Here is a 20,846-nt window from a genome sequence, read left to right as displayed (position 1 = left end):
GGACCAAGCCCAGGGCTGCCCAATAACTTGGGTTATTGGCAGCTGTTTTCTTCCCACAAGGAGCCTGCAGGGGACAGAGTGATTGAAAGTGATGCAAATAGAGAAGGGCAGTAGGAATTAATGCCCCAGCAGGCAGGTGATGCTGGGCAGTGTTTGGGTTGGACTTGCTGAGCACGTTGCAGGCTGAGAGACTGAAAAACAGAATTGGTTTGCCTGGCATTTGTCAAGGTGCTGTCTGTATGTCCTCTGTGATCTCTTAATGATGAATGACTGTAAATCCAGGTAGCAAATGACAAAGAAATGACATGAAGACAACATTATGATGGATTTTAGGTGACTCACTACTCTCCAACAATCCAATACAAGACAGAACCTCGCCTGTCGGGTGAGCAGATGGGATGATCAGACAGAAACTTGTCCTGAGAGCAGGCTGGAGCATCTCAGCACTGCTTTGTTGGTTTGTTTCCTGAAATCACTTGGCACAGAGCAGTGTGGGTAGGGTCACCCCTGCAGTTGTTTTAAATGTGAATGCCCATTGTGTGAGTTATCTGTAGAGCCTCTGGGGAAGGAAGGGGGCGGTCTGAGTATGGCTTAGTCTCAGATTTCTTCCAACTCCACTAGTGAGACTTAAATGTGGACACTTTCCAAAATTTAGTTTAGTAAACATACTTTGTCTTCATCAAGCAAACTGAAAAGTTCATGGCACTTTGTAGGGTCTGCTTGCTTTAGTGAGACTGTGCAAAGGGGCTGCAGCACCATTCACACCCTAGAAGAAATGCATGTCTGCCTGTCTTGTGGATCTGTCCTTCCTGTTGCTTGAGTCATGTAACATATAGTTTCATTTTAGCCTTTGACTTTACTAGTACCCTAGAAGACAGACAGACAAGAGGGCAGAAGAGGTAAAATATGACTGCAGGTAGTAATCTTTTCACCAGGATCTAGCCTCACAGACTGTTTCCTTTCTGTTTTGTTTTCCAGGTTCCCGTAGGAAGCAGTAAACTGTGCTAGCCTTTGCTTTGGTACTGACTCTTCTGTAGCAAACATTACTGGAACTGCCAGGCAACTTTCTCCATTTCTGACCTGATGGAAAGCCCATCCTCTGCTCCCAGCATCATCTCTTTAAGTGTCATCATCTTAAGGAAAATTGTTTGTTTCAATTTCTTACTCATCTGTGATGACTTGAGCAATGCAGTATAATCTAGCTGCCACTGGGCTGTGCAAATCAACCAGCTGGCTCAGCAGCTCTCTCATACATTCTTTTGAGGGTTTCTTTTTATTTTTAAGTTTGGCTGGAGCTTTGACAAATGGAACAAATTGAGATGCATGTACAATCGAGGAAAATGGAAGAAATGAGTTGGGTTATGGCAATGCAGCAGAACATCAGAAGTACAAGTCCTTTCTGTATTAGGGTAACTTAGCAAGGACAGCTGTAAGAGGAATTGTGTTTCTTCCTGTGTTGGATAGCTGAGCGAGTCATATGAGCTTGCAGGAAGGAGAGGGCATTGTCAAACATATACCAGCAAAAGCCAAACCCTGAGACTGGTGAGGCAGGAATTGCCTATGAAACAGAATTTTTTAACTGCTGTATTTCTTTCTAGGGTTTCCAACAACCTGAGTAGAACGTGTATAGGCATTTAGCTCCAGGATATAGGATAGAATAGTTAAAAGGAAAGACAATTTCAACTGAAATTAGACCTTGTGTGCATGACTTTTAAGAGTTGCCAAGGAGTTCAAGAAGCTGTGAGTTGTGGTTTGGAAAGACTCATACAAACAGATCTATGTGTCTGAAGGGATCTTTGTGGTTACCTGCTTTGAGATTCAGTGTGGTAGAAGCCAAGGAATTTCACTGAAGCCAAGTAGGATCTCCCAGCTCAGTTTTTGATGCATAGAGTAACTTGTTTCTGAACTTGGATATGTCTTGTAAACATGGGGCTGATGGAGGATGGGCCGTATGGGCATTGAGCATCGAATTTAGAATCTACAGTTACAGGCAACCTGAACCAGACACAGAGGGCTGAACAGTCCCATGATGTCTGGGCTGACTGCTTTTCCTCTCTACTGCTCTGTCCAGCACCCCAGGCTAGCTCCTGTCAGGAATAAAAAAAAATCACTGCTCTCTAAGGCACAGTAGGGTCTGCAGGTTTATTGTCTATGTAGCCTTTTCCCTTGGCCTCCCCTCATTTCAATGCTTTTGTCTTTATAATATTTTTTGCCATTATTTTCAGGTGTATTTTTGAACTACAAAGCTGAATATCTGGACACTGTCTTGGAGTCTGTTCAGCCAGGGCAAGCTGGTTATTCATGGGCTAGCCCAGTTCATGGCAGAGAGCTTGGCTGCCTTGCCCCTGCAGCCTGACTTTAGTGCCAACACTGAGTCTGTCTCACCACTCTGTTGTTTCCAGCAGCTGCAGTTCTGCCTCAGGCTCTGCAGAGGAGGGGAGACACCTGTGCCCAGGGCATGGACTTGTTTTCCTCATCACTGATCTGCCTGGGAAAGGGGCCTTTGCAGCTCTTGGGAGTTTTGTGCGGAGGGAGCACCTCTAGGAAGCAGGAAGAGAGCGTGGCTGTCTGCTGTTCCTCTTGTGCACAGCTCAAGCCCCAAGGCAGCTGTAGGGCTTTAACCTTGGCTATTGTCCTTGGTCAGAATAGTTTCTGGGCCAAATCACTGTGAAAACAGTGCAGCTCCTTTTTTACATAAGTTGCAGGGGCAGGTTTAATACCACACCATAAGCCCATGTCTTGCCTTGACCAACAGCTCAAGAGACTTCCATCTCCTTCCCCCACTGGCCCATTGGCAGAAGTTCAGTACCTGTGAAGAACCACATAGCCCCAACAGATCTCTGTTCCAGGGATACCCCAACCAAAAACTTTGCCATATAGGACTTTGTGTATGGGCAGAATCCTGCTACCTGCATACCCTTGCTTCCAGACTGTGGCTTACATGCCTGCATGGGCTCCAAAGTGACTTTTAAGGTCTTCCTTGCTGCTGCTTCTCAGGAAATATCCCAGTCAGCAGCTAGATTTTACTGTCCTTACTTTGTTCCCTCTTCTCATTCTGTCTCTCTCCATTCAGAAGTGTTCATATTGGTTAAAAAGACAAAAAAACCCAACAAAATAGATGCTATTTTTTTCTTTCTTATTTGATAACTTGGCCCAGTGTGGCAGCTTCATCTACCAAGGTTTTATTTTGTAAGGATTTATTTTTGTATTTCATGTAACAGTCAACATTTCTACTGCTGAAAATGCCTTTTTTTTTTTTTTCCTGTGGGCTTTTCCCTTCCATTGCCATCAGAGTAATTATTATTGTGAAATGGATGCCTGGTGGGTTTGTAAGAATTAATACTTCCTACAAACACCCTAGTCCAGGCACTGCTGCTTGTACCACCTGGTGCACTTGTGAAAAGTGGATGGAGAAAAGTCCTGCCAAATCAGAAAGAGGCTGAGCTTTGTACTGGCTGTGTTGGCAGAAAACTGGTGACTCTCTGCTAAAGGCAAGGGGAGATCACCAACTAGGAATTCAGCCCTCCATGGGCCTCTCTGTCTGGCTGTGATGGACTTTCTTGCACTGCAGTTGGCTGGTGTCACTTTTGTCTTAACCTAGTCAGAAAAGTCATGAAGACCCTGAGCCCTCTCACATTTGAAGAACATATTAATTCAGGAGGCACGCTTGGGAGTATCCAAGTTGTTGGTGTCAATGGTAGTGAGTAGAAATGTGAAGGAAAACTGTGGTAGATTCAGTTTGGAAGCTGAGTAGAGTCTGAAGAACACCTCAGTGCCTCCCTGTGGAGCTGTAGGATCTCCTTAGTGGCCAGTCAAGCTCTCCACTCAAGACACCAAGAGACAAGAGCCCAAGAGAAGGGTCCCAGGAGCAGTTGCTGCTTTCTTGGGTGCCTTTGAGGGATGCTGAATGCTTTATGGGCTGGTTTGCTCTGTATCCTCCCTTAGTCCTTATCCTTTTTTCTTTCTCCCTGTCTTTATTCACTTGCTGTCCCTTGTGTTTCTCCTGTTTTATTACTCCATAGTCCTTGTGAAATGGGGGTTCCCAAGGTTTTGCTAGAAGAGAGAGAGGAATGCTAGGAATGGCAGCTGAGGAAAGCAGGTAGTAAATGGGATAAGAACAGAGCAATTGTTCATCTTCTACATGTTTGGGTCCTTATGCAGCTGTACAGATTAGAGACCTCCTGAGGAAGAGGTTGAAACTGAACTTGCATATTTAGAGACTACTTTTGAAAAGGGATTCCATGGTCCCACTGAAGTTAACAAGAGTTAAGATTATGGATGAACAAAGAGCCACTTTCCTCCAGGCTCAGCAGCCACAGTTCTGCTGAGGGTCAAGAAGGTGCAGTTTGTGTAGGTGAGATACAAAATCAGCACCTTGTACATGTGTCCCTGGAAAGAGGCACAATGAAGCTGATCTTTTGAAAAAAACACTCAGAGCAATATTTCTTTCCTATGACAGAAAAACGTTTAAGTATCTTGATTTTTTTCACTTGTTTGCTCTTGCCAAGTCTCAGTAGCTTTGCCTGTGGGTTTGCTCTGGATTTAGTAGCATGTTGGAGCCCTGGCTGGGACCCCTGCCCAGGTCGTTCAGGTCCTGCATCCCTTTCTGACTGTGCATTAACAAGGCATCTGGTACCACACGGAAAGTTCATCTCCTTGAAATCCTGGCACTTCCTAACCTTCCTAGTAGGCTCATCTCAGCAGAAGGAGCTCTCACCATCTCCTCCCCTCCGTCCAAAGCACAATGATCTGCAGAAGAGGTCGGGTGACCTGGAGGGATCGTGCCTTACACGCAGGGATGCTCGATGTCTTCAGCAGGCTGACCTGAGTCACCTTGCTATGAAACACTGTCTTAATGTGGACTGTGAAGCTTCCTGCAGCAAGAAGCAGTTGTTGTCACAGGGATAGATCCAACAGGTTTATTTCATCTTTTTTAAAGAACTTCATGGGTTTGAGTTTGGTGGGGTGAGGAAATATCAGCTGTTAAGGGATAGACGAATTCTCATCGTTGAATTTCTCCTCTTGGGGAAGAAGGACAGAAGTTACAGATGCTGCAGTCTGCTTCTCTCTCTATAAAAGGGATCTTGTATGTACAGTATTTTTATATCTCTGCATTCCCACCTATCAGGATTTGAATTGGGATTGATAACATTCTCTACTTATGGAAAAAAATGGGTTGTTATTTTTACAGTGCTAAACATCTGTGTGTTTATTTTGTGCCAAATTACAGCCACTGTTACATTCTAGTGTTTTCATTCAGTTTATTGCTGTTCATCAATGTGTATATTATATATTTTTATTATCAAGTTTTTATTTTAATTCATATTACCTGTATGCAAACTAACTGTGGATTGCTAATTTATATATATATATATAAAGGGGAGCACTTGGAGACAGTGTGAGGATTCCCCTACTTAGTTTACACTCTTGTAATTGAGCACAGCCAGTCCATGAAACTCACTGCTTGCTTCCCAGAGCAATCTGCTGTGTTTGTCCCCTGAGCAGATGGCTCCTGCTGTCCCTCCTGGCAGCACTGACACTGCAGGAGTGTGTGGGGTGCAATAGGAACTGGAGCACAGCTCCCAGCACGGCCTGACGGGTGCTTGAGCTCGGTGCTGTCCTGTGCCAGGGTGGGTGCTGCAGCAGGAATGCCCAGCAGGGTGGTGGTGTCTGAGGTTTGCTCTTTACCTGTCCCCAGCCAGGGGACAGGTGATTTTGCTCCACTCTCCCAAGGTGTTCAGGGCTTAGTTTTGCAGTTGCTTTGGGAGGTGGGTGTGGGACACAGTCCCTCGCATGGAGCGCACCATGGGCATCTTCTTTTTGTTTCAGAGGACAGGCATAAACCTGGAGAGCTCCCAGTTTGCTGCACTCCAGCACATTCGTGGCTGTGCAGCTGGGGCAGTACTGGCTGTGCTGCACACAGGTGCCACTTGGACTGCCCTGCTCAGGACAGGTGCTGGGACATGGGTTTCATGTTCAGGAGCTGCCCAAGCCTCAGCTTCTGGGCTGGAAATACTATCAGCCACCTCCTCCCCATCAGCAGCACAGGGCAAGGCTTAGCTAGGCAGTTTGGGCTCTTCAGGAGAGTCCCAGAGAGGACAGTGGCACACACAAATGACTATTTTCTACTTCATGGTAAACAAGTTCCACTGTATCAGTGTTCACTCTAAGTAGACTCCATGGTCTGTCTCCAGCTGCATCTGTGCACTGCAATATAGTTAATTGCCTCGGATAAATAACCACAGTTGTCTCATTTAGCTCTTCAGGGTAAACTTTCAGCTGGTTGAATCTAAATATTAGCCATGCAATGAGCTGGATTAGTCAGAAGGCTTAAATTCCTCAGAGCTGCAAGTGTATCCTGCATTGTAACAGCTAATCCTTAAATATGAATTGCACACTGACAATAATCTTGTCTATGCAAGCCTATTCTTGGTTTTATTTTGACTGTTCACTCTATAATTTTACCAGGTTTGGCATAGAACTTCTGAATGACATTTAACCAAAGTATCATGTCTGTGTGTGTGTATAGCATGTTTTGCTTCATACTCCTGAATTGTCCTGAATGTAAAGGGAACATTGCCTTTCCCCATTTTGTTCAATAAATCACCGTATTTTGTTATTCGCCACTTCCTTCTGTCCCTCCGTGTGCTTTTCTGGAAACCTAAGAGGGTTACACAAGAGCAGGGGAAAGTAAGACTTTGTTCCACCCTTTGTTCCTGAAACTTAGCTGCTTCTACCAACAATTATGTTCTTCCACTGTAATAGATGTAGCAAACAAACAAATTTGTATTTAATTTGATTATTTTGTTGACAGACATGGAAAAAAGGCTATGTAATATCTTGGAAAAGATCTGGACTGTTTGATTTCCTGGGACTGTGATACGGAAAAATAAAGCAGTATGATTATTTGCAAGGATAGGATGCTCTTTCTTATTTCATTAACATAGCTTTTAAGTTTGCAAAGAGCCTGCTGATTCCATCAAACAGCACGTAGCTACAGCGGCGGGACAGAATACAAGAAGGAAAAATGGCAAATGCCCTGGGACTGACTGCTGTCTTCAAAGGCATCAGCTGAGGATGCAGCCACATGCAGCTCAAACAGGAGCAGACCAGATCCTACTCATTTCACAAGCTCAGTTTGTGACTGAACGTGCTGAAATGAAGAGGGGGCTACAAAATATAAATTCTGGATCTTGCAACCAGACTGTAAACCTTTCTTAAATGCTTATTTACTCATTTCTCCCTGCTTGCCGAGAATAAGCATTGCACAGGGGAGCAGAGAGCCCTTTGGCACCTCAGCACAGGGTGCACCAGGCTTTCCCTCCATGGGCCAGGGGCTGGGGCTGCACAAGTGAGTGCTGACTCCAACAGAGTTCATTTTTGGGCTAGATTAGGGTCTATGTCACACCACTACCCCAGTGCTTCCAGGTGCCTCGATGTCATCTGTATCTTCCTGCATCTCTGAGTCCCTTGGGTATTAGCAGTGAGTGGAAATAGGAATCAGCAAAACACACATGGGGCTGGCAGGGGAAGAGCCTGGTTGTAAAAACAGGGCTCCTGGGAGTGCCAAGAGCTCTGCCAGCTTACAACCTCTTGCAGCCTCCTGTCTGGAGTGACTGGGTCACTCTGTTTTCTCTGAAAGGCTTCTTTCATTCCAACCTTGGCACTTGTTGAAGCACTAGGCTGTGGTGGGAGCAGGGCCAGCTGGAGCCCAGAAAAACATCTTCCACCTGCTGCAGTGATATGCACATGGAACTGGGTGTGGGGACCACAAAAAAGAGCACTGAAGAGCCCCTGGGGACGTTTTTCTGTACTAGAAAACATTGGTCTCTGAGTTTCCAAGTTGCATGCAGCTCTCAGGCTGTGGGTATACCATGGTGGGTGAATCCATTGTGCCACTGGTGATGATCATTGTGCCATGTATCCTCCGTCTGTGGAGAAAGTTAAGCCAGTGAGGATTATTAAAAATCACCATTGCTGGGTGCCCAGCAGCCTGAGTGCCCTGCAAGGTGGGAGTTCAGGTGGCAGCTGCACTCTCCCACCTGTGTGCATATCCAGATCCTCATCTCCTGCCCAGCTCCATGCTGGTAGGGGTTCCCTACCTGGAACCAATGCTCCTTTTGTTCAGAAGGCAAATCATGGCTGCAGAGACCCAGAACCTAAACCAGGTGAGGTATCTGAGGCACAAATGACTTGTTGTAGTACATGTGGTAGGTATGTACCGTTCCCAGTTCATCTTCCAGAGACCTGGTGGGTTAAAACATGGCTGGAGGTGGAGAACATCCTCTCTGCTATGTGAAACCGTGGTTTATTCCTGAAACTATTCCTTCTCAGTTTCAGTACTGAGCAAAGCTAGTCCCTACATTCTTTGCATCCTGCTAGCAAACCAGTGACAGCTCTTGGCACCAAACAGTTATCTCAGGTCTGAGGTACATGTGTCTGTCACCCTGATTCCTTCTTTCAGAGACAGTGATCCCTGAGCAATGCTCTGAGTTGGTCCTGAATCACTCTGGCCAGAATTCCTGTCACAGTTAATGACAAAAATTAGATTTACTAAGTGAGACCTGGGATCAGGCTGCAAAACAAGTTTAAAACAAGCACAGAACTTGAGTCTGGCAGCTGGCTGTTTGTTGAATGTCAGTGCCTCCCTGACCCCAGAGAGCCCCAGACAAGCACCCAAGCAGCTCTGCCAAAACCTGCTCCTGTTTCATGTTGTTGCTGGTGCGCAGGAGCTCTGACACCAGTTTTCATGGTCTCCTTTCCCCTGGCACTACTTTTGCTCAGTAATAGCTCCCATCCTGCCCTTTTCCCCCCAAACAGATCCTAATTCCACCTTGGTGAGTCACCTCATGGCCTTTCGAGGCCAGGCTTCAAGCACAGGCACAGTGAGCCCCTGGCTGGTGCTGAGGGCTCCAAGTCATGCTACACATGATTTCTGTTTATGTGTGAACAGCGTAATGCTGCGTCACAGGACAGGTTTTTCCTGGCTATTTTAGATTTGAATGATTTCTCGTTTTACTGCAAACATGGTTGACACATGCAGGGTTTAATTGTGAGCCAGAGGAACCCACGTGTGTCTCACTGGTGGGGTTCATACCCAGGAGAGCAGAAGTGCACCAGCATCTCCTTCCCTGGGCTGAGCTTGGAGCTGTGACAGGTTGTGACCCAAGAGTGCTCCACACTGCTGCCTTCCTCCCCTCCTCATCCTCCCCCGGTGCAGGCAGTGTCCAGAGAGTGCTGACATGGCCATGGTACCAGAGGGTGCTTGGGGAGTGTGGGCTTTGTCCCAGCAAAACTGAAAAGGAACTTTAATAAGTTCCTTTACACAGCAGCTTTAGTGCCAGCTATGGTGTGCAGTCCAGTCCTTCCTGGTAAGACTTTTTTTTCTTACAAATATCCCTGACAAGGGATGGGAGAAAACTATGACCTACCAATCCAGCTCTCCCCTGCGAAATGAAGATCTAACTAAAAACAATGGCTTGAAAATGAAATCGGATTAATAAAGAATAAAATCAACAATTTTTGGGAGAAAAAAAAAAAAAAAGGGAAAAAAGAAAAAGTAGGCAGAAAGGCAGAAAAATGCTTTATTCTTCTTCTAAGTGGTTCTTATGGCCCTCGTGCCCGGGCTCGGGATGCTCCAGCAGCATCCAGTTCTATCCCGGGGCTCTCTCTAGTGGCCAGAAAGGAAAGGCTGAACAGACGCTCAAAGACGGCAGCGCTGCACCTGCCCGAGGGACACGGACCTGAGACACGGACCTGAGACACACACCTGAGACACACACCTGAGACACACACCTGAGACACGGACCTGAGACACGGACCTGAGACACACACCTGAGACACGGACCTGAGACACGGACCTGAGACACACACCTGAGACACGGACCTGAGACACACACCTGAGACACACACCTGAGAAACACACCTGAGACACACACCTGAGACACACACCTGAGACACGGACCTGAGACACACACCTGAGACACACACCTGAGACACACACCTGAGACACACACCTGAGACACACGGACCTGAGACACACACCTGAGACACACACCTGAGACACACACCTGAGACACGGACCTGAGACACGGACCTGAGACACACACCTGAGACACGGACCTGAGACACACGGACCTGAGACACACACCTGAGACACACACCTGAGACACGGACCTGAGACACGGACCTGAGACACACACCTGAGACACACACCTGAGACACACACCTGAGACACACACCTGAGACACACACCTGAGACACGGACCTGAGACACACACCTGAGACACGGACCTGAGACACACACCTGAGACACACACCTGGGACACACACCTGGGACACACACCTGAGACACACGGACCTGAGACACACACCTGAGACACACACCTGAGACACACACCTGAGACACCACCTGAGACACACGGACCTGAGACACGGACCTGAGACACACACCTGAGACACACACCTGGGACACACACCTGGGACACACACCTGAGACACACACCTGAGACACACACCTGAGACACCACCTGAGACACACGGACCTGAGACACGGACCTGAGACACACACCTGAGACACACACCTGAGACACACACCTGAGACACACACCTGAGACACACACCTGAGACACACACCTGAGACACACACCTGAGACACACACCTGAGACACGGACCTGAGACACACACCTGAGACACACACCTGAGACACGGACCTGAGACACACACCTGAGACACGGACCTGAGACACACACCTGAGACACACACCTGAGACACGGACCTGAGACACACACCTGAGACACGGACCTGAGACACGGACCTGAGACACACACCTGAGACACACACCTGAGACACGGACCTGAGACATGGACCTGAGACACGGACCTGAGACACGGACCTGAGACACACACCTGAGACACACACCTGAGACACACACCTGAGACACACACCTGAGACACACGGACCTGAGACACACGGACCTGAGACACACGGACCTGAGACACACACCTGAGACACACACCTGAGTGTGTGTGTACACCCAGAGACACACACCTGCACCCAGGGACACACACCTGCACCCAGAGACACACACCTACACCCAGAGATACACACCTGTGTGTGTGTGTACACCCAGAGACACACACCTGCACCCAGAGACACACACCTGCACCCAGGGGCTGCGATTTTGGGTGCTGACAGCCCCCAGCACGCAGAAGATAAGCCACAGGCTCTCTGATCAGACCCGAGGAGCACAGGGAAATGCAGCTCACACCTTTGGGGTGTGCAGAGACAGAAATAAACCTGGGACAGACTTTGTCCTGCAAAGTCCTCAGGGTGAAAAAAATGCAAGGGAGCTGTGCTGAATGAAGGCATTTGAAACCCTCCAGGAGCTGCAGGGCTGAGCATTCCTGTAAGAGCTGCATGGGGCAGTTACTCACTACAGAACTCATTTTGAGAGCTGTCACTCTCAAACACCCAAAAACTTTAAAAAATAGCAGAATTGAAGCAATAGAAGCCCCTTTGCCAGTGCACAGTGTAATCCAGGGAAGATCAGAGGCAGTACTTTTCCCTGGGCTCTTGCCTCCAGCCCAGGGCAAGCTCACTGTGATGAGCTGTGAGTAGAGCTGCCATGATCTCAGACTTGTGCTGGCAGCCACAGGAATGCTGTTCTCTACCAACACAGCACATCAGCTACGAGGACATTATGGGAGAGAAAAAACAGAAAAGAAAATTTGACAAGTTCTAAAGCATTACATCAAGTCAAAACTCCCCAGGGAGTTCTGCTTGACAAGAAACACAACCACTCACACCCAAATCCAGCTAGGAGCCAGAATCTCCATCACCTTCCCCTATAAGCACTTAATGCCCTGAAGCGACTCCTCCCTTTTATCACCTGCCCTTCCCAGCTTGCTCTCCTGGGAATAGGCTTTTTCACACCTGGAAAGACTCTTTCCCATCCTTCTGATGGATTTAAACTTTTCTCTCTTTTTTGTTGTGAAGTGTTTTGGTTTACCCTTCAGAGGATTAAAAATTGACTCTTACATGCTAAAATTAATTCCCAAGCTTACCTCCCCCATGTTTGTTGTAACTTCTGGTGTGAAATACTTCAGCCTGTGGTTCAAAGGCATTAAATGCTTTTCTTGGACTTGCAGTGTTTTCTGTTTTGAAGAATCTTGTCATACTGTGGTGTGAATCCCAGAGAAACCTGTGGCTGCTGCTTTGAAGCCTGCAGTGACTTTTGGATGTGTGGCACCTCTGTAAGGCTGTGCTGGATACCTGTGTGTCAAGCAACCTGTCTGAAAACTTGGCCTGGCAGCCTCCCTCCGAAGGGGACAGGAGTGGGTGGCTTCTGCAGTGCAGGAAGGTCTGGATGGGTACATGCCTGCTGTAGTAACCTCCCAGTAAATATCTTACTGAGCTACCATAACCTGTGGAAAAGAGATGTTCTATAGCAAAACTACCACTCAGTGCTGTGAACGACAGGAAAAAGCACTGAAGGAAACCTTTTTTTTGCCAACCCATTCCTTTTTTGCTAAGCATGAAGGCAGGAAAAGCATCACTGCTGTGCAGAAAACTGGGAAATTCCCTTCAAAATACTCATCTCACTGTGTTGATGCTGAACAAACCTGAAACAGAAAAGCAATCCTTACCCCAAATTGCTTGAGGTGCACATGTAAGGGAGAGGCAGTCTAGCTATAGAATAGCATCTTAATAGCCCCAGATTTTTCTTCCATTCTGATTTTGTTTGTTGTCTGTAATGGCTCTTCAGGAGCACAGCTGTATCTATAATCCACAGTCTTGTGGACTTAGGCACATCCCTGTTCCTGCATCTAGTCCTTCTGTAGTTTTTTTTGAATGCCAGTTTTTATCCTGTACAGCTTAATTAGGTTCTGTGTTACTGAAAGCTGCTTACTACTTAAAGAGCATTGGAGAGTTGCACTGAAATATTCATGTCCAGTGCATTACTTCATTAAGGAAATGATCTAAAATGAATGGAGATTGAATTATGCCCAAAATGCCTATAAAACTGGATGCTGACTGATTACTTAATGGTTCTCCAGATACGTGATGCATTAGAGGTCTCTGTTGCTTTTAATTTTTCATAGGCTGAGCTCAGTCTTGCAGCAACCCCAGACTGCTGGTTAATGGCATTTCCTTGTAACTCAGCAAACTGCTCTATTTTTTTTATTTCCCTTGACATACATGGTGTTTTCATGATATATGAATTGAAAGTAAGTTTTGTGCTTGAGAATGTATTTGTGGTCACTAAGAGGATTACTCCCATTTCAGTGCTTGGAAGCCAACCTGATCTGAAAATACTGCAGCAGCTCAGGAGAGTCCTTGTGATGTGTTTTGCCTTTAGCCATGTAGGGGGAACTGTCTCAGAAGTCCTCTGGCTGTGGTAAGAAAATGGTTCTATGGTTAGAAGTGAAAGAGCCTAATCTGGTGCTAGTCATTCAAAAGCATATTTGGACAGCAGAGAGCTTTTACCAAACCTTTGTTTTCAGGGCTTATAGAAAGCTCAATTTGGTCTTCAGTAACAAAGAATGAGTCCTTCCAGCTGTGATCAGGTAATGCAAGCAGCAATACAAATGTTACAGGATGCAAAGGAACACTCTTACAGGTCTTTCAGATACTGCTGTCCTCAGTTCCAAGCATTCTGCATATGCCTTTCTCCTCCTGAGTCTTCCTTCCACTTGTTCACTCCTCAGGATAATGATTGTGTGTTCCATGGTGGAGATGCTCCAGCCTGTGTGGGCTGGATGGGGCTCAGAGTGACTCTGGGGACAGCAGAGCCTGCAGCAGTGAGCTGGGACCTGGCAGGTCTGCCTTGTCTGTAACACTTCTGCAGCTTCTCAGGGCCTGCAGGACCAGCCTGGAGGAGCCATTTTTTCAGCCAGTTTTTCAGGACCTGTGCAGTGCCAGTTTCAATACCTGGGAGGGATTTATTCACCCACAGACAGTGTTGGCCTGGCCTTCTGTGGGTAGGAGTCCTCTGAACCTTCACAAGCACGAAGGAAAATGCCCAGGATTTAACAAAATTACCTTTTTGTAAAAGAAGTTTCAGCTCTGTTTCGCTTTTGGCCTGTCCTTAATCTGTCTCGTGCACTAGGGAAATCCAATCCTTGCAAAGTTAATTTTATTAATTGATGCTTATTGGATTATCTTTCAAATCAAATGAGCTTTAGCTGGGTGAGCTGGAAATAAAGAACATGCAGGGACTTAAAAGCAATTCAATTCATTAGTATCCCTCTGCTAGTAAAAAGTAGCTCCTGGAGAGTCAAATTTCCTGAAACACTGGAGATTCCTCTGTAGGAAGGACAATTGTAGCAGAAAATGGGAGATCTGGGCCATGTTCAGTGGAAGTGCAGTGTTGGCAAGGTTGAGGGTACCAGTGAGAGGTGCCTGGTGCCAAGCAAGGTATGTGAAACACATTGCCAACACCAGACCTCTCCTGGGGAAATCTGGGATTTCAGAAGCATGATTTAGGAGCTCAGTGTATCAACATGCTTTGGACTATTCAGCAGGAAATGTGTGTGGGATGTGCCTGACATGGGCTCCCATGGCTCGAGGAGATCTAGACAGCCTCCAGGCAGCACCCTCTGCATTAGCATAGCAGATCTGCATCCAAAAAATAGGTGTTTGGCAAGCTGAAAAGCCGGGGTTTACTCTGCCTGCTCACTGAGATGCAAAGCCATGTCTCCAGTGAGCCAGGAGAGTGTGCTGGCTACACAGGTTTGCTGTGATCTCCAGCCCTGCTGCTCAGAATGCGCTGTTTCCTGATGAACTGAGCTCCCAGACCAAGGGAGGCAGTGCAAGGGGGAGCCTCAGTGTCCCTTGGAAAGAGGAGAGTCCTGGGTCAGCCCTGCTCCTGCAGTGATTCAGGCACTGGCAGGGTCATGGATTAAACTGAGATATCCTCGCTGTAGGGAGCCAAGCTCAGCACTCACTGGGCTGCAGTCCTGGGGCAGCCTCACCTTCAGCACATGGGTGGAGTTGGTGCATTTGAGGATTCCAAGGATCTTCTGGGAGCTGTGTCCCCCTGGATCATAACAAGCAGTGAGCCTGGGGGCCAAATGCAGCAGCCAGACAGCAAACAACTGTGTCAACAAATAATTGGAGGGAGATGAAGGGAAATCAGGATTAATGTGGAGTGGGACATGGGGGGAAAGGCCACAAATGCAAAGGAAGGAAAAAGAGCATTTTTATTGTGTTTCTTCTAGAAGAAACTGGGAGGTTTGCTTTGCCTTCCTGGGGAAAAGGGAATATCTTACTTAAAATATTCCCTGTCTCACAATGCAATGGAAACCCAAAGCAAATCTTCTGACTCCTGACAGCACGAGTTTTTTTACACAGTAAATAAAGCAACGTGTTTTCTCAAAGTCAAAAAAAGTAACTGTGGTTTGTGACAAAAGTTATTAATAAGAAGTGTTCTCTTGGGCAGTGAATTCAGAGGCTGCCTCATCAGACAGTTATTACCAGCCCAGCACCACCATTCCTGAGAATTGAAATGTAGACTCCTGACAAAAAATTGATTTTGAAGATTAATTGTCCCCTGTAGCACAGTTTTAGATCAATCTGAAACACAGGGAGGACAACTGTCCTTTGGGTTTAATAGAGCTGTCTGGTTGATATCCACAGATCTGGAGCAGCTCTCTGCAGCCCTGTCCTGACTTAGACAACACAGTAGGGGCAGTGTCAGAGCACTGCCAGGAGAGGGAACACCCATGGGTGATGTCTACCCCAGCTGCACTCCTGGAACCTGTGCTGAACTGAGCACAATGGCAAACAAAGTTTGTCTTTTAAAAATGGAATTTCCTCGTGCAGCTCTGACTGCAGCAATGTCAGTTCTTACAGACTGCACAGCTTTTAAACCTGAATTGGAAAGACAAATCCAGCTGGAAAGAGTTTATCTGGATGTTATTTTCAAATGTGTATGAAAGGGCACTGCTGGGAGCCCTGGGGAGCTCTGGTCTCCCCAGAGAGGACATTTAAAGTGCACTAAAACAAGCTTTGCTCTGCCAAACACAATTATTGTCTAGCTACTGTGGAGGTATTGGTTTAAGCTGGGGAAACTCTCCTCTGTGAAAATTCCTTTGGGATATACCTTTTCCCTTGCCTGGCTTCCTGTGGTTTGAGCTGAAGCTTTTGTCAGTGCTCCTTTACCCTTTGAACCTACAATAGGTGAGCCTCAGTGAAATTGGGCAGAGGCATCTTAGGCATTGCTGTGGGTGCTCAACAAGAGAATCCACACTGCTGCTTGTGAGGGAAAATAGGTTTGGCATGTTCTGCAGCTCAGGAAGCAATGCATATTTGGTTCTCCCCAGAGCCAGGCAGCTGAATTTGAGTTGGGTATTAAACCTCCACAGGCAACAGTGGGGGAAGGAGTGACGGTGTGTCTTAGGGGGAAATTTGTCATGATTTAGCATTTCAGGGCTGCAAGGGCTGCTGGTTCAAATGAGTGCCTGAACCTCAGTGTGAAACACTTGTCTCTTGGCAGGTTTAATCCAGGTTTTCTGTAACAATCCCATCACACATGCTTTCCTTTTATCCTGGCAAGCTTACAGCAGCAGGGAGACTGAGAGCTGACCTAGCCACGTCCTTGGTGGGTCCTGGTGAACGCTTTCTTCTCTGCTCTGTGGCTGGGGACACATTTCCTCATGCCTTCAGCCTGGCCTCTCTGTTCAAGTGTCCATGGTCTCTGTCCCAGGACTCTTCCTTCTTGTTCCTTCTAGGAAATTGGAAACTTGAGGAGTTACTTGTTCCGAGCAGGAGGGACTGACTGTGCATCTAATTAAGATGGTTCCTGGGAAAGCTGAAGGAGGCATGATCATGGTCTCAGTTCTTTTGCAGACTATGATGGGAATTCCTTGGTAGTGGGAAAGCAAAAGTCTCTTCTGAAATAGCACTGCAGGAAGCAGAGACCCTGTTGGGGTGTTTAAGAGCTGAAGCACAGGAAACCTGTAAGGCTGGCTTGCAAAAGCTGTGACTTCCCTTCACCTCTGGCACCTGCACACAACACTTGTCCTATAATTCCTCACCCTCTTGGCTTCTGGTGGGAGAGAAACCCCTTGGAATCAAGTGATTTCATACAAGATTTAGTAAGCTGGTTCCCAGAAGGTGCTGGCAGGCTCCTGACAGCATCATCAGCTGGGGATGGTACCTACCAGCACCTCTGGGGCTCCTGGACTTGCTGCCCAGGTTCCCAGCCACAGCCTGTCACTGGCAGAGGGGAAGGAGTAGAAAGAAGCAAGTGATGTGAGTTTTGCTCCAGGATTAGCTTTGAAGTGTTTCTTTTTCAACTTCCTGAGAGAAAGATATCTCCCTCTAGTCTGTTCTGCTTTGTGTTGCTGATAACATCACAGCAGGGATTCAGGGGAAAAAACCCCAACCAAACCCAAAATATAATACTAATACTAATACTAATACTAATACTAATACTAATACTAATACTAATACTAATACTTAGTAATAAATAGTAGTCAATTTACTTTATACAGGGAGAAGAAGAGGGAGGGCAGACTCCAGGAAATAAATTTGCACAACCTGTTTATTGTGATGCCTCTCTTGCCTGAGCACAGGCCCCAGTGCCAGGGTCTCCTTTAGCAGACTGTTGTGCTGAGGGGCTTTGCCACTCACCCTTCAGGGGCAGTGTCTGTGTGGACTTGTGTGTGCCCACATTCGGTCTTCAGGGATCAACTGTTCTATTTTATGTTTGTTTTTGTGGGTTCTTTTAAATTTTTTTTGCTTATAATCAAAAGAGAGAAAGGAAGAATAAAATGAAATAACATTGGGTGAAAACATCCTTGCTGGGTTGTGAATGGCCCAACTTTGCTTAAGCTCAGATGTTCCACTGCCCTCCCAAACCTTTCTCAGCAGGTCTGCAGTGTGCTCAGCTTGTGCAACTGGATCCTTTGGCCACTTGATGTCTCTGTGGGTTGTGGAGAGCCATGGGTAAATCAACAGAGGTCATCCTGGGGCTGGATGGAAGCAGCAGCAGGGATGGATTTGCTCCTCAGAAGAGAACCTTTGCTAGAGTTCTGTGCCATTCCCCTTCCCTGCTTCTTCCCGTTACTGAGCTTCAGATTTTCAGGACAGTTGGAAAAGCAGGAAGATTTGGTTAGCCAGTTTCCACAGGGAGCTGATGAGGCTCTGCACCCATCAGTGCTGTAGGTCTAGAACCTGCCCCAGAAATCTGGGACAGGGAGTCCTGGCCAGCCCCATCTCTGTCTGCTTCCCCTCTGCAGAAATGCAGTGCCAGAAGGGGCCCAAGATGCCAGACTGGTGCAGTGTCTCCCTACAGAAGATGAAGCTTAGCAAATATGAGGCCAAAATCCTCCCCATTGCCTGGTGGGGTCTTGCATGGAGGAATTGCTGTGTGCTGCCATAAACAGGAAAGCCAGCTCTGTGTGGGAGTGGGTCATAAGGAGACCAGGGATGTTCCTGGGGCTTTGCAGGTGTGCCAGTCTGTCCTCTGGGATTATCACCCTGTGGCACAGGCACAGAGTGAGAATTCAAGTGGGACAGAAATGCTCCTTCCAGTCTGACACCATCATGGCCCTACAAATAACATTTGCCACGAATATTTTGTTTATGCCGTATTAAAATCTAGGTTAGCCTTTGCTGGAGTCAGACTGTGATATCTCTTTGCCTTCAGCTGTGGAGACATGGATGGGCCTGAGATTGCTTTGGGCACTTTATAGATAGTCTGAATGTGATTACAGCCATGGTTCCACATGGAAATGCCTCAGGAAAAGAAGTTTCCCCAACTCATTTCTGCCCATGGTGATAAACTTCTCTGTGATAGCAGCTGGAGGATCCAGCTCTCCTGTGTTAAATGCTGTTACATCTGTGCACAGCTGGCTCTTCTTTCAAATCCTCCCAGACCTAAGGAATTTGAAGTTTCTTGTCTGCAAAGCCAGATCTGCCTAGATACAGGCTTTTCCTCATGGTGATTCAGCAGGACTGTTGCTGTTCCCTAGGAACCTACAGAACCTTTTTAGGCACAATTAAAAGAAGTCAAATGACCTTTTTCCAACTCAGTAAGAAGTTCTGAGATGTTTTTCTCAAACAGGCAGTTTTAGCTCACTGTATGGGTTTTCAGTTTGGGCCATTTATAAGGCTCCTGCCTGCAGTGTATCCATCTCTTCTCCCAGAGCCACTTCAGAGGGACGAGAGCTTTGTGTTGGAAAGATGGTGACTGGGAAAGTGCTCATCTCCAGCAAAACAGCTTCCCTGAACCACTTCCCAGCCCCAGGGCACTTGAGCAAAATTGCACACAGGCCTCACGCTACAATTTGCTGTTCCTTGTGTGGGAAGATAAACTTGAAACATCTCAATCTATCTGCTAAACTGCAATTTATGAGCTACAAATGGCTGAGTCTTAGAGGGGAATAACAGATTTAAACCAAAACTCTGCCATTCTGTCCCCGGAGGCAGAGAGAGACTAGTCAAAAAAAAACTGCCTTGAGTGGAGCATATGGATTTATAGAGGTGACAAACCCTCTCAGGAGGTGTCAGCAGTGCCATGGGCTCTGTGCTGCAGATCAAAGCAGTTCGGGCTTAGAAGTGATGGGCTTAAAGTGAGTGGCAAAGGCTTGACGAGGAAACAGTCTGGGAAACACAGAGAAATAGCAAAGGCTTCTCTGTTCACATCCTCTGTTCCTGTACAGTACACATAAGAAAAAGGGGACTTTGTTTATTAAACAGCTTTCTGTGTCTTATTAATTCCATTCATCTGAGGATAGAGCAGCTCTCTCCAGAGTACTTGTTATTGCTTGCCCAGAAATCAGTCAGGGTCTGTCCATGAAATAATGTTCTGGTTGAAACTCCTTGTTCAGTCAGTAATTTATGCAATTGCTAGGAAACTGCTCAGATGGCTAAATGACTTCTATTAACATAACTTCAATTCTGTACTTTTAACAGAAATAATTTAAGCTTCCTGTTTCTTCAGGACCCATTATGAGCCTTCAAGTCCAACTTCAGGGGAGAGATCAAGGCTTTGTCTTTTCACCAGTGATTGCCTCAAGTTTTCTTTGAGGCTGGAAGCTGCTTGAATTTTCTCAGTAGTCAGACTGGGAATATGGAACAGGTCTTGGCAGGTATCAGTTCCTAAAGCCTCTTATCTTCTCCCAGGGAAGTGTTTGTCAGGATTTAGTTACACAGGTAATTATGGTCAGGTTGGTTTCCCCGAGTGGGTGCTGGTGCTTGCAAACTTAATCAATGCTTCTAGCAAATGTTTGAGGTTCTGCCTGCACTTATCTCCTGATGAATAAAGAAACTCTACTGATGTTTGGTGCAACAGCTTCTCTAATAGCTGCTGTGGTCTCTCTCATTAAGTCTGATAGCTGTGATTTCCTGCAATAGCTGCACCAGCTGGTGTCCTGCCATGGCTCCATTTTTTCCCAATTAGAAGCTGAGCCAGTTCCCCATGGTAGATTATGGCCTGCCAGTGGGATCTATATAGGAAGAGAAAGTGCTTTGAGGATTTAGGACAGAAAGTACCATAGAGGAGATTTAGCAAGAGGTGGCTATTAATTATAAAGGTGGTATAAATTCCTTATCTACAAACTGTTCTATTAATGGTGACCATCATTAATACAAAACACTCAGCTAAATGTTGCATGAGCCATGGAGCAACAGATGGGAGATCCAGTTCTTGCTTTGTGTTAAACAAAACCACATGAGCACACAACTGACAGCGTGGGGAAATTCCTGAAAACTCGCTTCTTCCCTCATCTCAGAGGAGAGAGTTTTAATTGAAAATAGGCACCATATGTGGAAGAATCCAGCTGGAGTCCTTCAGCTGGATTACTTTGTAATGCAAAAGGGGGAAAAGTCTATCTCA

The 20,846-nt window shown here is 46.7% G+C and overlaps 1 protein-coding gene across 2 annotated transcripts in view; it reads left to right on the top strand.

The window, feature by feature from the left end:
• Positions 1–6,916, top strand: part of CCDC50 (coiled-coil domain containing 50) — a 42,901-nt gene extending 35,985 nt beyond the window's left edge. For both annotated transcript variants that reach the window (XM_086843037.1, XM_086843036.1), the window contains one exon: positions 979–6,916. In XM_086843037.1, the coding sequence (XP_086699163.1) occupies positions 979–998 (20 nt within the window). In that variant the 3' untranslated portion in view covers positions 999–6,916. The remainder of the gene's footprint in view (positions 1–978) is intronic.
• Positions 6,917–20,846: the final 13,930 nt, after the last annotated feature.

This window comes from Cyanistes caeruleus, chromosome 10 (assembly GCF_971803275.1).
Source record: "Cyanistes caeruleus chromosome 10, bCyaCae1.hap1.1, whole genome shotgun sequence".
NCBI classification, from domain to species: Eukaryota; Metazoa; Chordata; class Aves; order Passeriformes; family Paridae; genus Cyanistes; species Cyanistes caeruleus.
This window is presented reverse-complemented; position numbering and strand designations above follow the sequence as displayed.